Source organism: Hyla sarda, chromosome 4 (assembly GCF_029499605.1).
Source record: "Hyla sarda isolate aHylSar1 chromosome 4, aHylSar1.hap1, whole genome shotgun sequence".
Classification (NCBI taxonomy): Eukaryota; Metazoa; Chordata; class Amphibia; order Anura; family Hylidae; genus Hyla; species Hyla sarda.
Genome location: NC_079192.1, coordinates 374,013,001 through 374,029,657, shown reverse-complemented (window position 1 = coordinate 374,029,657; position 16,657 = coordinate 374,013,001). Strand labels below are relative to the sequence as shown.

General features: G+C 39.9%; 1 protein-coding gene across 2 annotated transcripts; it reads right to left on the bottom strand.

The window, feature by feature from the left end:
* Window positions 1-1,162: 1,162 nt before the first annotated feature.
* On the bottom strand, window positions 1,163-15,125 carry LOC130367085 (uncharacterized). Of its 2 annotated transcripts, XM_056569471.1 has the most exons (7): window positions 15,093-15,125; window positions 13,710-13,779; window positions 11,479-11,528; window positions 11,052-11,094; window positions 9,196-9,344; window positions 7,113-7,160; window positions 1,163-1,345 (listed from the first exon to the last, which is right to left on the bottom strand). In XM_056569471.1, the coding sequence occupies exons 4-7, from the start codon at window positions 11,068-11,070 to the stop codon at window positions 1,316-1,318; spliced, it is 246 nt and encodes an 81-aa protein (XP_056425446.1). In that variant the 5' UTR covers window positions 11,071-11,094; window positions 11,479-11,528; window positions 13,710-13,779; window positions 15,093-15,125; the 3' UTR covers window positions 1,163-1,315. The 2 variants fall into 2 exon arrangements, with proteins under 2 accessions (XP_056425446.1, XP_056425447.1); XM_056569472.1 differs by lacking the exons at window positions 11,479-11,528; window positions 15,093-15,125 and having other exon boundaries at window positions 13,710-13,887.
* Window positions 15,126-16,657: the final 1,532 nt, after the last annotated feature.

Below are 16,657 nucleotides of genomic sequence, written 5' to 3'. Positions count from 1 at the left end.
CAGAAACAGTTTCAGCTATAACAGAATCAGTCGGCAGAATGTCACACATATAACAGTGCCACCTAAAAGAAAACAGCCTGCGATGGTGGAAGAGAAAGGAAGAACTGTGCAACGGATGTGCAGTGGGCATCACATGATCCCCATAGACCTGCACACACACACGTTACACCGGCTCCCAAACAAATTGTTGCAATGCAGAAAAGAGAGACAAAATCAGAAATCGCAGTCTTGCACATATGGCGTTCCCTTTGTTCTCGTGAGATAAGCCATCACAGGTGTCTGCCTACGGTTTTCTCCCCATACCTATTGACAAGACCAGCACACTTGACTGAGCCTATAAGGGGGATTGAACGAGAATGCTGTCAACCAAACACATGCTATCTTACTTGTATGGCTAGCATAATTTAAAGGGTGCTCCGGTGGAAAACTTTTTTTTTTTTTAATCAACTGGTGCCAGAAAGTTAAACAGATTTGTAAATTACTTCTATTAAAAAAAAAATCTTAATCCTTCCAGTACTTATTAGCTGCTGAATACTACAGAGGAAATTCTTTTCTTTTTGGAACACAGAGCTCTCTGCTGACATCATGATCAAAGTGCTCTCTGGTGACATCCATTTTAGGAACTGTCCAGAGTAGTAGAAAATCCCCATAGAAAACATATGCTGCTCTGGACAGTTCCTAAAATGGACAGAGATGTCAGCAGAGAGCACTGAGGTCATGATGACAGCAGAGAGCTCTGTGTTCCAAAAAGAAAATAATTTCTTCTGTAGTATTCAGCAGCTAATAAGTACTGGAAGGATTAAGATATTTTAACAGAAGTAAATTTCAAATCTGTTTAACTTTTTGGCACCAGTTGATTTAAAAAAAAAAAAAAAAAAAAAAGTTTTCCACTGGAGTACCCCTTTAAGTACCTTCTACCTAAATTACATAAAGTTATCCCCAAGGCTATCATAATAATCTATGCTGCAAATTAAAGGCAATGCATTATACCACAGACTATTGTCTAAATGGCCAATACCCAGATCATATAGACTTTTATTAGTTATCCACAGCAGATTGGTTGCTTGTTTCGATGTGTTGGCATTGCTGCCTTATATTACATACAGCTTATCATAACGGCAGTAAAATCCCAGAAGCTGAGAAACTAGTGAAAATGTTATCAACTCATTTCTAACTTTATTAGAAATTCATAGTGACCAATAACACAGTATGATATAAAACATATACATACAAAATAAAGCGAAAAAGTCATTAAGTAACAAAGTTTTGTTCTCCTAAGGGGGTCAGCAGCACCGGTCACAGACTTTCCAGGACTTCAGTCTTTGCCTTTCTTCTTTTTGTCTCCCTGTGAATTAAATAAAAGCATGTTAGAATGGCAGCAAATAAGATATCACATATGTGGATTTGGAGTTTGTAGGTGGAATACATTCATTGATCTCTAGTCAAGTGTTCGGCCACAATCAGAATTCTGTTCTCAGACAACAGGTCCATTGTTATGGTCATACATTCTGGTGGTGGAGCGGCAGCCTTGATAATCCTCTTTGAAATCTTGCTCGCTGCAGGCAGTGTTCAATGTAGCTGAGGTGCGCCATGCAGCGTGCACAACTCTCGCTCCCGTCTGTCAGATTGACAGGCAGGGAGCTGCGCTGTGCTCGTCAGTGTCCAGGCTGCACTATGAGAGTTAGGACTCATGCATGAGTCTGAACTCTATGAGAGACTTGCGGCCGGGACATGTAGGGAGACCCCTAGTGGTCAGTTTATATAAATACCATTTTTTTTAATGATATGGTATTAGAAAGTTGTTTCTAATACATTAATTAACAACATATAAAAAAGTTTTTGTGATGACAGGTACTCTTTAAAGGGGTACTCCACACCTAGGATCTTATCCTCTTTCCAAAGGATAGGGGATAGGATGTCAGATTGCCGGGGTCCCGCTGCTGGGGACCCCTGGGGTCTCCGCTGCGGCACCCCGCTATCATTACTGCACAGAGCTAACTCGCTCCGTGCATAATGACGGGCAATACAGGGGCCGGAGCATCGTTACATCACGGCTCCGCACCCTTGTGACATCATGGCCCACCCCCTCAATACAAGTCTATGGGAGGGGGCGTGGCAGCCATCACGCCCCCTCCCATAGACATTGCATTAAGGGGGCTGCCCATGACATCACGAGGGGGCGGAGCCGTGACATCACAATGCTCCGGCCCCTGTATCGCCAGTCATTACGCACAGAGTGAGTGTGCTCTACGCAGTAATGATAGCTAGGTGCCGAAGGAGATCCCGGGGGTCCCCAGCAGCGGGACCCTGGCGATCTGACATCTTATCGGCTATCCTTTGGATAGGGGATAAGATGTCTAGGGGCGGAGTACCCCCTTAAGGCTACATTCACATACTAATTTTGCTGTACTGTTTTGAATCATTTTTTATTTTGGAAAACTTACCACTCAAAAACTGACAAAACTGAATGCAATCTTGCGCTCAATACAGTTTCCATTGACAACAATGTTATAAAAAAAAAAAACCTTATACGGTTTTAAAGGGGTACTCTGGTGAAAACCATTTTTTTTTAAATCAACTGGTGGCAGAAAGTTAAACATATTTGTAAATTACTTCTATTAAAAAATCTTAATCCTTCCTGTACTTATTAGCTGCTGAATACTACAGAGGAAATTCTTTTCTTTTTGGAATGCTCTCTGATGACATCACGAGCACAGTTCTCTCTGCTGACTTTATTATAATAAAAATAACGCTTTATTTATTGTTGTCCTTAGTGGGATTTGAACCCAAGTCCCCAGCACTGCAAGGCAGCAATGCTAACCACTGAGCCACCATGCTGCCCTTAGCATACGGTTGCTAAAATGGACAGAGATGTCAGCAGAGAGCACTGTGTTCCTGATGTCATATGTGTTCCAAAAAGAAAGGAATTTCCTCTGTAGCATTCAGCAGCTAATAAGTACTGCAAGGATTAAGATTTTTTAATAGAAGTAATTTACAAATATGTTTAACTTTCTGCCACCAGTTGATTTAAAAGAAAAAAGGTTTTCACCAGAGTACCCCTTTAATAAAGGACACAAAACCCTTTGTAAACACAAAAACAGGACACAACCGGACACAAAACCATACAAGTACAAAAACCTACACAACCAGATACATCTTGCTGTGTATATTTTTGTATGGGAGGTCAATGTATACGGTTTGCTATATGGTTGTATATGGTTTGCAAAAACAAAACTTTTTTTTTTGTATACTATACTATTGCACGGGACAATGCACAAATCCTGATCCACTGTGAGTCCTGTATATTTGGAGCATGTAATGACACCCTTGGACTCAACTGCATATTTAGGATAAGGAAGTAAACAGGCTTCCAGCTCTAGATTTGATAAAGATTTAAGTTGCATTGGACATCTGGTAAAAACACATCATTTGAGGGTCAGATGCATTTCTAGCAACTCGTGCGGGCATTCTCCTGACTGTACAGAAACTGCCCCAAACTGAGGGTAATGTTTCTCCTCCATGCAGAGCCTCTATGCAGCCAAGATTAGAGACAGTGAATAATACTTTGTGTTTTTACCAGATCTACAATTTAAGAAATCTGGAGCTGGAAGCCTGTCTTTCTTGTTCACTACAGTGCAACATGCAACACAAAGGGAAAATTCAGCTGTCACCAAAAATTATCAACATATTGCCACCTGCTGGTCACACAGTGGTACTACATCAGCTTAGATCATGTTTATAAATGATGGCACATCATGTAGAGCAGTGGTCTTCAACCTGCGGACCTCCAGATGTTGCAAAACTACAACTCCCAGCATGCCCGGACAGCCAATGACTGTCTTCTGACCATGACACCAATATAGGGCTTTATTTGCAGTCATAGGCGTAACTACCAAGAGAGCAGACACAGCAGTCGATATGGGGCCCAACGACTAAGGAGCTCGTCTACACTCCAATATTTACAGTTAAAGAATAAAAAGGGAATAAAAAGTTATTCTACCGCATTCTACTATGGAGCCCCCATGGTTATCCCACCTGTGCATTATAAATGTTCTGTGGTATTACTTAAAGGGGTACTCCGGCGCTTAGACATCTTATCCCCTTATCCGCCGCTGGGGACCCCCGTGATCTCGCATGCAGCACCCCAGTTAAAATCAGCCCCCGGAGCATATTCGCTCCGGGTCCGATTACCGGTGACCACAGGGCCGGCGGCGTGTGACGTCATGCTCCGCCCCTCAATGCAAGCCTATGGGAGGGGGCGTGACAGCTGTCACGCCCCCTCCCATAGGCTTGCATTGAGGGGCGGAACGTGACGTCACACGGGGCGGAGGCATGACGTCACACGCCGCCGGCCCTGTGGTCGCCGGTAATCAGACCCGGAGCGAACATGCTTCGGGGGCTGATTTTAACTGGTCCCCAGCGGCGGGACCCCCGTGATCAGGCATCTTATCCCCTATCCTTTGGATAGGGGATAAGATGTCTAAGCGCCGGAGTACCCCTTTAAATAATTTTTTTTTATATATATATATATTTTGCGCTATTATTATGTTCTGATGACGTGTCAACGTGTGACATCAATGTATGTTTTTATCCTATGCTGTCACACTGTACATGGTGACCTTTTTAGGTATGTTACATATGTGCTATGGCTTAATGCAGTATATGATCCCTGTAATGTAAAATCATTGTGTACATTATGAGTTCTGTGATGTCCCTGTGTACATTATCCATGTATTGTGACATTAATGTTGTATGCATTAACCCTGTACTGTAACTTGACTTTGTATTATTGCTGTATTTATGACCTCACTGTGTGCATTGTTGCTGTACTGTGGAATCACTGTGTGCATTGTTGCTGTACTGTGACATCACTGTGTGCATTGTTGCTGTACTGTGACATCACTGTGTGCATTGTTGCTGTACTGTGACATCACTGTGTGCATTGTTGCTGTACTGTGACATCACTGTGTGCATTGTTGCTGTACTGTGACATCACTGTGTGCATTGTTGCTGTACTGTGACATCACTGTGTGCATTGTTGCTGTACTGTGACATCACTGTGTGCATTGTTGCTGTACTGTGACATCACTGTGTGCATTGTTGCTGTACTGTGACATCACTGTGTGCATTGTTGCTGTACTGTAACATTATGGTGCACATAAACCATACACTGTGAAATTACTTTGTGTATTACTAAAAGGTTAACATGGTGGAATGTTAATGGAGCCCCGTGGTTACTCGTAACATCCCTGTTTGCAGTGTTCCCACTATATTTTGTTTTATCCAAAAAACATAAGTCCAAGGAAGGAGAAAATCCTTATAGCAAACCTATCCTGCTCTGGACAGTTCCTGACATGGACAGAGGTGTCAGCAGAGAGCAATGTGGTCAGACAGAAAAGAAATTCAAAAAGAAAAGAACTTCCACTGGAGCATACAGCAGCTGATAAGTACTGGAAGGATTAAGATTTTTACATAGAAGTAATTTACAAATCTGTTTAACATTTTGGCACCAGTTGAGAAAAAAAAATGTATTCCACCGGGGTACCCCTTTAATATAAATATCAACATTTTTCACCTCAGTGGGTTTAAAATTCTGGGCTGAATAATTTTCTTTTATAGTGGTAGGAGCTTTGTTTTATACACAGCAGCAAATCTCTTACAAAGAGTTATAAAATAATGTGCTGGTTTCCTAAAACCCCCACTAGAGGGAATGAATTTTCTTTATGTATACTGTTGTACATAGAACTGCCATTAACAACTTTTGACATGTTAACCCCTCAAGGGCTCAGTGTTTTTCCGTTTTTGCATTTTCATTTTTTCCTTATCACCTTCTAAAATTCATAACGCTTTCAATTTTGCACATAAAATTCCATATGATGGCTTATTTTTTGCGCCACTGATTCTAATTTGCAGTGACAGTCATTTTACCAAAAAGTCCACGTCGAAATGGAAAAAAAATGTATTGTGCGACAAAATTGAAGAAAAAATGTCATTTTGTAACTTTTGGGGCTTCCGTTTCTACCCAGTGCATTTTTCGGTAAAAATGACACCTTCTCTTTATTCTGTAGGTCCTTATGGTTAAAATGATGCCCTACTTATATAGGTTTGATTTTGTCGTACTTCTGAAAAAAAATCATAACTACATGCAGGAAAATTTATACATTAAAAATTCTCATCTTCTGACCCCTATAACCCGGGCCGGGCCGGTATGAGGGCTCATTTTTTGTGCCGTATTCTGAAGTTTTTATTGGTACCATTTTTGCATTGATCGGAATTTTTGATCACTTTTTATTCATTTATCATTATATAAAAAGTGACCAAAAATACACAATTTTGGACTTTGGAATTATTTTTGTGCGTACGCCATTGACCGTGCGGTTTAATTAATGATATATTTTTATAGTTCGGACATTTCTGCACGCGGCGATACCACATATGTTTATTTTAATTTTTATTTACACAGTTTTTTTTTTTATTAATGGGAAAAGGGGGGTGATTCAAACTTTTATAAGGGAAGGGGTTAAATGACCTTTATTCGCTTTTCTTTTTTGCAGTGTTATAGCTCCAATAGGGACCTATAACACTGCACACACTGATCTTTTACCCTGATCCCTGCAAAGCCATAGCTTTACATGGGTCAGTGTAATAGTGGGTTGATTGCTCAATCCTGTAGCTCAGGCTTGAAGCAATCAAACGCCAATCGGACGTGACGGAGCAAAGTAAGGGGACCTCCGCTCGCGTCCTAGCTGATCGGAACATCGCGATTTTATCGCGATAGTCCCGATCAGCCCGACTGAGGTGCCGGGAAGCTTTTACTTTCATTTTAGACGCGACAATCCACTTTGATCGTCGTGTCTGAAGGGTTAATAGCGCGCGGCACAACGATCGGTGCCGCACGCTACTAGACCAGGGTCCCGGCTATCATAAACCGCCGAGACCGACCCGGTATGACCCGGGGTCACAGAGTGACCCCGTTTTAAATAGCGGGACCAGGCGCAGGGCGTGCAGGTACGCCCTGCTTCCTTAAGAGGCCAGTCATGTGAAAAGTTGTTGATCGCATCGGGTCTTACTGCTGAAACCCACGGTGATGATTTTTTGTAGTATGGACTTACATCAGAATCACTGTCAGAGCTGGAACTGCTGCCGCACTTATCTCCATCCTATAAGAAGCAAAAGGAATACGAGGTCAGTGGAATAGTTACATACACAGATAATAATAGATATTGCAGTGGTTTTTTATTTCTATTTTTTCCCCGTCACTTACAGGTCTGATGTATTTTGTTCCTACATATTACTCTACTCCGCAGAGAATTCTGCCTAGCTTTATTGCCCATTCACTTAAATGGAATCCCGCAGGGTCACTCACACAGCAGAATGTTTGATGCGGAAATCCTACTTTCTGCACTCCTGAAAAATATAAGTCTGGTCTTACATTTTTCTGGACTTTGGCTGTGGAATCCTGTTGAAGTCAATGGAGATAAAATTTCTGCGCAAAATGTGGAATTGGTGTGGAAATCAAGCTAAATGTATGCTTAAATCCTGCAGAATTCACACAATTTTTGTGAATTCATGCATTCACACAGCAGAATTTATTTTATTTCTTCATTTCTTCTACAATTGCCTTATTCCTTCCACTCTTTCCCATCCTTCCACTCAGGGCTCAAGTCTTATAGGAACATGTGGGAACTGAGTTTTTTTCCAAAGCAGGAACACCATTCCCATTAGCAAGAGTACTGCAGGACCAGCCCTTGAGTGGAAATCTTGGGTGAGTTCCCACACTTTTGTTCCCAGGACTTGCTCCCTTGCTTCAACCCATTCCCTTCCTTCAATTCTTCCTTCCAACCTTTTAGCTCCTTTCCTTCACACTTTCTTTCTTCCCGTTATCCTTTAGGATCTATTCACATGGCAGAATTTCCGCCTCAAATTAAAGCCCATAGACTTCTATGGGATTCCGCACTCCAATTCTGCTAGCGGAATTTCACAAGCAGAGTTTCAGAAGGTTAAATAAGAGCGTGGAATGCCATAGAAGTCTATGGGCTTTAATGTGAGGTGGAATTCCGCAAGCAGAAATTCCGCCGTGTGAATAGACCCTTATTCTGCTCTTTGCTGTTCTTTATTCTTTCTTCCCCCTGCCCCTCCTTCCTCCCATCCCTCTCTTTTCTTCTTTCCTCCAACTTTCTTCCCTTATTCCTTCCCTCAACACTTTTCCTTCCTTCAGTTTTTTGCACTGAAAATAGTCACCTTTTTCTCCTTTTTCTTTTCCTTTCTATCCTGTCTGTCTTTATCGCCTTCCTTGTGACAGTGCTTATCTTTTCTGTTTATATTCTCTTATATTTTGAGTTCTTTCATTACTTGCCCCTTATTTTATCCATTCCTTCTGGCTTCTTTAAAGGGGTACTCTGGTATAAAACTTTTTTTTTTTTAAATCAACTGGTGCCAGAAAGTTAAACAGATTTGTAAATTACTTCTATTAAAAAATCTTAATCCTTCCAGTACTTATTAGCTGCTGAATACTACATAGGAAATTATTTTCTTTTTGGAACACAGTGCTCTCTGCTGACATCTCTGTCCATTTTAGGAACTGTCCAGAGCAGCATATGTTTGCTATGGGGATTTTCTCCTACTCTGGAGAGTTCTTAAAATGGACAGAGATGTCAGCAGAGAGCACTGTGGTCATGATGTCAGCAGAGAGCACTGTCTTCCAAATTTCCTCTGTAGTATTCAGCAGCTAATAAGTACTGGAAGGATTAATATTTTTTTATAGAAGTAATTTACAAATCTGTTTAACTTTCTGGCACCAGTTGATTAAAAAAAAAAGTTTTCCACTGGAGAACCCCTTTAAAGAAAACGGCATTGACCTCTTCAGTACATTAGAAGGTGTCAAAGTTGGTATTAACTTCTTCACCACCAGACTTGTAATCTTTAAACACTTAGATGTATGTGAATCTTATTTAGTCACATTATGGCAATTTTGTTTGTTCGATGTAAAAGTCTGATGATGTACATGGTGCTAGTTTTCACTTTTTGAATGTCTGTCCCCTATCTAAATTCTCTAGAAATGTTTTTTGATACAGGTCTGGGCAACTAATAGTCCTGGGACTCCTACCCCTTCCCTCATGGATAATTATCATCCAGCAGGTAGGCGTCTTTCATTGTAAGTATGTTTTATGGGGTTTTTGCACTGAAAATAGTCACCTTTTTCTCCTTCTTCTTCTTCTTTTCCTTTCTATCCTTTCTGTCTTTATCGTCTTCTTTGTGACTGTCCTTATCTTTTCTGTCTTTGTCTTCTTTCTTGTGACTGTCCTTATCCTTGTCCTTATCTTTGTCATCATCTTTTCCGAAAACTGGTTATTGAAAATTAATGTTATCATGCATAGAAGCGAACATTGTAAAAGCCAACGCCGGGCATTAAGGCCACACCCTTAGACCACCCGGGAACATCTCTAAAAATTCCTACTTTGGGACAAGATTTACATTATCGCCATCCCTCAATTTTGCTATCCCATTTGCAGTATTGTCCTGGCAAAATGAGGACAGTCAGCAACTACATTAACTACAACAGCCCCAAAACATGATGAAGAATTCTGAATCACAAAGAAGAGGATTTATCATTTCCTGCACCAGAAAGTTGGCAATAAAATACTGCAAGCTCTGTTGGTGGGCACTAACCCTTTGGAGCCAAAAGCCATTTCCTGTTTAGTAGGCAAATCTTTATATCCATAATATAGTGCTTATGTTTTCTTACGCCTCACTTCTTAATGGTTTTATTTTTCTGACAGAGATGGATTAAGGCTTATTTTTTTGCAGGACAAATTGTACTTTTTTTTTTATAGATATATGATTTTTTATCAAATTTTTTGGGGATGTGATGTGCTCATCCCCATTGACTGTACGAGACAGGAATGTGATAATCTAATAGTTTGGATAACTCCACACGTGGTGATACCAAATATGTTTTGTTTACATTTTTTTTGTGTGTGTGTGTGGGGGGGGGGGGGGTAATTTTATTGGGGGGATATTAGGGCTTGATAAAGGTCTCATTGTGAAGACCGAAATGTAGCACTGTAACTTGGATGGGTGAATAAACCACAATGCCTTATCCAGTGGATATGATGTCTATGGGGTATTGAGTTCTACCTTCAGTTGCTGAGCACCCACTTGGACCAGGAGTCCTGAACACAGTGCTGGTTCTTTCCTACTTGCTATACACACAGATATATATATATATATATATATATATATATATATATATATATATATATATATATATAATTTATTTTTATTTTTTTTGCTTTATTTAACACCTTTCCTTAGCCCCCCTCACCCCTTAGGGGCCTTTATAATCAATCATATGCATACATTGATATATTAGATTGGTGCTCCATTGGTACAGCCTGCCAATAGACGGCCACAGAGGGCACCAGGTCAAGCTTCCTTGACAATTAATCAGCATGATCAGGCCAGTAGACACCAAGGATATGCGCCAACAAATTGTTAAATTGATTGTGGCATTTAAACAAGTAAATGACCAGCAACAGAGACATTACCAGGTGGTGTCAACTGCAGATAGCAGCCGCTATCCACCAGGTATGGCACGGGCTCGACTCCCATACCCACAACATACTCCCTCACCCAACCCAAGATCATGGGTCAAGAAGGGTTTAAGGGGCCCTATATCCATTAAACACAGGTCAACTGAACTCGTTCATCTAGGCCTCATCGGTCGACCACCTAATGTGCAAGGAGGCCTTCCAACTTTCATCCAGTAGATGATGTCAGCAGAGAGAAAGATTACAACTACCTATTCCTTTTGTTTTCAGGAGGAGTAGCCACTGCCAGAGGATTATGAGTCCCTGCATCTAGTTTACTGCATACAGATTTTATAGTTCCCATCGAGCTTGACAGGAGCTGTAATAACCCTTTGCAGCTCCCTGTATATAATTGTAAATATATAGAGAGCTGTCAATCATTACACCTCCCACATGACTATGTAGCCCAGAATGAGCAAAGATTTACATGAATAGATAAAAGATATGGCTCCACATACTTACATTTCATAATGCCAGACATCGTGGATAAAGTTTTGCTTTACTACTAAAAATGAAAAATAAAAGTAAAATAACATTTTAAATCATTATTGTGACTGCTCCATGACAAAAGTCCAGAGAGATATAGTAAGCCATATTGTGGGTTCTATGCACTGCTTGTAGTGCTGCAGGATCATATATTTTCTACCAATTAATTTTATCATGATGAGCATTGTTATGGACATACAGACCCAAAAAAAGTGAACCCTTTTGAATTATGTGGATTTCTGCATTGATTACTAATAACATGTGGTCTTATTGTTATTTAAGTGATAATTATAGACTAACTATACTAACAAATAGTTGTGCCGTTTAGGTCTCTTGCTGAGCACATTGAGTAAACATTCACAATGTAGGGAGAAAAGGTAAGTGAATAATTGAATTTAATAACCTGTAGATTCCCTCTTAGCAGTAAACACCTCCACCAAAAGTTTTCTGTAGCTGCAAATAAGATTTGCAGTAATGCAACTCATCTGCGGGAGGAAGCATGAAGTGCTCCCAAATCTCCTTGTAGACGGATGCGTTGACCCTGGACTTAATGAAGCACAGTGGACAAACACCAGCAGATCACATGGCTCCCCAAATCATATAATATATTGGGCGACGTACAGGGGAGCACTCAAAGAGTCCACTCATGGTTACGGTGCCAGGATCATCTTTATTCAGGTGCAGTTAAAACATTAGCTGGACGCCAGGTTCCCGTAGCAGGGTAAGCAGCTTTCACGCCCGCACAAAGGATGCTTCTTCAGACCTGGTCTGAAGAAATGCCCTTTGTGTGGGTGTGAAAGCTGCTTACCCTGCTACGGGAACCTGGCGTCCAGCTAATGTTTTAACTGCACCTGAATAAAGATGATCCTGGCACCGTAACCATGAGTGGACTCTGAGTGCTCCCCTGTACGTCTCCTTGTGCTGCATTTGTATCTATGCTAGTGAAGCTCTTCTTTGGGGGGTGTTAGAACCTGAACAGAGGCCATACGGTGCACCGCTATATCGGGACATTTCTCATGCATACACCAGTTGGTTATACATGCCTAGCTGCTAGCCGTGAAGGGAGTGCCGATCGCTGTATCTATAATATATTGGGGATTTGGGGTTTTCATGAGCTGTAAGCCATAATCATCACAATTATGTTATTCACGGCTTGAACTACCGTATCTTGCCTTGCATGTAAGGAGTCTCTCTCATATATTAGTTTCCCCTTTTAAGTTGCATTACTGAAATAAATGAACTTTTGAACAATATTCTAATATTTCGAGTTTCACCTGTGTATTCAGGGGCAGAGAGTGTGGCAGTATTAGACTAGGATGTACAGAGTGTGGCAATAGGAGCACAGAGTGTGACAGTATTATATTTATAGGCACAGTATGTGGCAATATTATATTTAGGGACACAGAGTGTGGCAGTATTATATTCAGGGGTCATTGTATTGCAATATTAAATTCTGGGACACAGAGTGTGGTAGCATTATATTCAGGGGTACAGTGTGAGGCAGTATTATATTCAGGGGTACAGTGTGTGGCAGTATTATATTCAGGGGCACAGAGTGTGGCAGTATTATATTCAGGGGCACAGTGTGTGACAGTATTATATTCAGGGGCACAGAGTGTGACAGTATTATATTCAGGGGCACAGTGTGTGACAGTATTATATTCAGGGGCACAGAGTGTGACAGTATTATATTCAGGAGACAGCATGCAGAAGTATTGTATTCAGTGGCACATTGTGTGCGAGTATTATATTCAGGGGTCATTGTATTGCAGTATTAAATTCTGGGACACAGAGTGTGGCAGTATTATATTCAGGGTACAGTGTGTGGCAGTATTATATTCAGGGGCACGGAGTGTGACAGTATTATATTCAGGGGCACAGAGTGTGACAGTATTATATTCAGGGGTACAGTGTGAGGCAGTATTATATTCAGGGGTACAGTGTGAGGCAGTATTATATTCAGGGGCAAAGTGTGTGGCAGTATTATACTCAGGGGCACAGAGTGTGGCAGTATTATATTCAGGGGCACAGAGTGTGACAGTATTATATTCAGGAGACAGCATGCAGAAGTATTGTATTCAGGGGCACATTGTGTGTGGGTATTATATTCAGGGGTCATTGTATAGCAGTATTAAATTCTGGGACACAGAGTGTGGCAGTATTATATTCAGGGTACAGTGTGTGGCAGTATTATATTCAGGGGCACGGAGTGTGACAGTATTATATTCAGGGGCACAGTGTGTGTCAATATTATAATTAAGGGCACATAGTGTTGAAGTATTAAATTAGAAGCATAGTGTGGGGCACTAAAAGTAGGTTTTCTAAATATAGAAGATGGATATATACAGAAAAGTGAAGAGCTAAACATCTAGGTTTTAAACTTTGCAGAGGTGAGAAAAGCTGAAAGAAGAGGAGGATCAGATGGAGAAGAATAGAAAAGACTACACATAATTGTTATATCTGGGTTTAAATATACATTTTCCACAACACACTACATTACAGGCATTTGGTATTAAGAATTTTTCCTAATTGTGGACAACCCCTTTAAAATGTCCTAGAACTAATATCTATTTCTCAGGGTTATTTTTCTTTCCCATTTAAACACAGTAATGTAGAAGATTATTCTATAGTTACCTTTCCAAGGAGAAGGCTTCTGATCTTTGCTTCTCTGCAGTCACTGCCCGCAGAATATCAGTGATGCAAGCTATAAATTGTGAAGGATGGGATCAGGTGAAACAGGAAACACCCATCACAACTGAAAACAGGTAAATCAAGGAGTTTCCACCTGAATCCGTAAGATGAGTTTGCAAAAACCTTTTGTAGAGCTTTCATGTAAGTTTACAATGATAAATAGACGTAATAGACAGACACACAATGTGATTTATTTACAATATCGGAAACAAAGTGATTTATTTAACTCATCTCAGAGCAGTAACGTCAAGCAGACAAAGCAGAAAGATAGATATGAGATAGATAGATGGATATGAGATAGATAGATGGATAAGAGATAGATATGAGATAGATAGATATGAGATAGATAGATATGAGATAGATAGGTAGATGTGAGATAGATAGATATGAGATAGATAGGTAGATAGATAGATATGAGATAGATAGGTAGATAGATAGATATGAGATAGATAGGTAGATATGAGATAGATAGGTAGATAGATAGATATGAGATAGATAGGTAGATGTGAGATAGATAGATGGATGTGAGATAGATAGATAGATAGATAGATGGATACGAGATAGATAGATATAGATATGAGATAGATATATAGATATGAGATAAATAGATGGATATGAGATAGATGGATATGAGATAGATAGATAGATACATAGATAGATACAATGCAAATAAAAACGGCACTAATAATATCCAGAGTAGAAAAGATGTGCCCGCATATCTGGAACCTGGGTCCTCCGGTTCCTTAATCCAGATAAAGTAAATATGATGCAGCACTCCACAGATAGCAAAAAGGTGGTTTTATTCCATCATGTGCAAAGACAACGTTTCACCAGTCTCACACTTGAAAAACCCAGTGTGAGACTGGTGAAACGTTGTCTTTGCATATGATGGAATAAAACCACCTTTTTGCTATCTGTGGAGTGCTGCATCATATTTACTTTATCTAGATAGATAGATAGATAGATCACACTAACACACTTCTTATATTGTTTCATACATCCATCCTAGAAGAATTTAGATGTTGCCCGGGGGTGCAGTGGTGACAGGTAGATTCATGGTGGAACTTTTAGGTACAAACAGAAAGGTGGGGCATTTCTTCTCCTGCTTAGACATGCTGGGGATTGGCTTAATGTCGAGCATATTGCATAAGGACTACTACATGACTTCATGCTATTACTACACTTCAATTCTATGGATATTTCTGGTATATATATATATATATATATATATATATATATATATATATATATAAATTATAAGTTTTTCAGCAGATAGATAAGGAGGTAGGGGAGTTTTGCTCTTAATTTACACAAGCTTCTTATTACCAAATCCTTGTCTGTCCTCAGTTTCTTGCTCACAGTAGGTGTTAAGACCAGATATAGTTGCACAATAGTCGACAACATTTTTTCCTGTACTTTGTCCTTATCTCTCTTTGATGCAAGATACTGATTCCTGTAGGATCTTCAGTTTAGTGGCAGTAGCATCCCTATGGCAGTGCCTGTCAGTCATGTTGTCCAGGTGAATGTGCATTTGACACTAATATTGGGATCCTGTACCTTCAGTAGGGCACATATAGCGCCTTTGTCGATTTCAAATAAGACTTAAATGAGCCATAATATTGTATTACAAATCAAATTTGTCAATAGTACCTACTGACTTTCCTATAGTGGTTTATCTTTTGCTTACTATTTGTGCACTCTAATGAAGCAAATAGTAACAAAACAAATGCTCGTAAAAATGGTTATACAATTTCTTCAGGTTGCTATGGTTAACAATGCATCAGGCAATAGGAAAAAGATACCAGTCAGCATGAAGAAGTGCCTGGTAGTTATTTTACCATACACAGCTAATATGTATACAACATGGTTACACCCTTACTGTTATCATGACAACTACAGGTCTGCTTATTAACCCCTTAAGGACCGGAGGTTTTTCCGTTTTTGCATTTTCGTTTTTTGCTCCTTGCCTTTAAAAACTCTTTCAAATTTACACCTAAAAATCCATATGATGGCTTATTTTTTGCGCCACCAATTCTACTTTGTAATGACGTCAGTCATTTTGCCCAAAAATCTATGGTGAAGTGGGAAAAAAAATCATTGTGCGACAAAATTGAAAAAAAAACGCTGTTTTGTAATTTTTGGGGGCTTCCGTTTCTACGTAGTAAATTTTTCGGTAAAAATGACACCTGATATGTATTCTGTAGGTCCATACGATTAAAATTATACCCTACTTATATAGGTTTGATTTTGTCGGACTTCTGGAAAAAAATCATAACTACATGCAGGAAAATGAATACGTTTAAAATTGTCATCTTCTGACCCCTATAACTTTTTTATTTTTCCGTGTATGGGGCGGTATGAGGGCTCATTTTTTGCGCCGTGATCTGAAGTTTTTAACGGTACCATTTTTGCATTGATAGGACTTATTGATCACTTTTTATTCATTTTTAAATGATATAAAAAGTGACCAAAAATGCACTATTTTGGACTTTGGAATTTTTTTGCGCGCACGCCATTGACCGAGCGGTTTAATTAATGATATATTTTTATAATTCGGACATTTCCGCACGCGGTGATACCACATATGTTTATTTTTATTTTTATTTACACTGTGTTTTTTTTTATTGGAAAAGGGGGGTGATTCAAACTTTTAATAGGGGAGGAGTTAAATGATCTTTATTCACTTTTTTTTTTCACTTTTTTTTTGCAGTGTTATAGCTCCCATAGGGACCTATAACACTGCACACACTGATCTTCTATGTTGATCACTGGTTTCTCATAAGAAACCAGTGATCAACGATTCTGCCGGATGACTGCTCATGCCTGGATCTCAGGCGCTGAGCAGTCATTTGGCGATCGGACAGCGAGGAGGCAGGAAGGGGCCTCCCGCT

Excerpts from the sequence above, each read along its gene's own strand:
- LOC130367085 (XM_056569471.1), bottom strand. Across the intron at positions 7,161-9,195 it reads AGAAGAAGAAGGAGAAAAAG|GATGGAGATAAGTGCGGCAG; the intron begins GTGACTATTTTC and ends TGCTTCTTATAG. Across the intron at positions 1,346-7,112 it reads GCTCTGACAGTGATTCTGAT|GGAGACAAAAAGAAGAAAGG; the intron begins GTAAGTCCATAC and ends TTTAATTCACAG.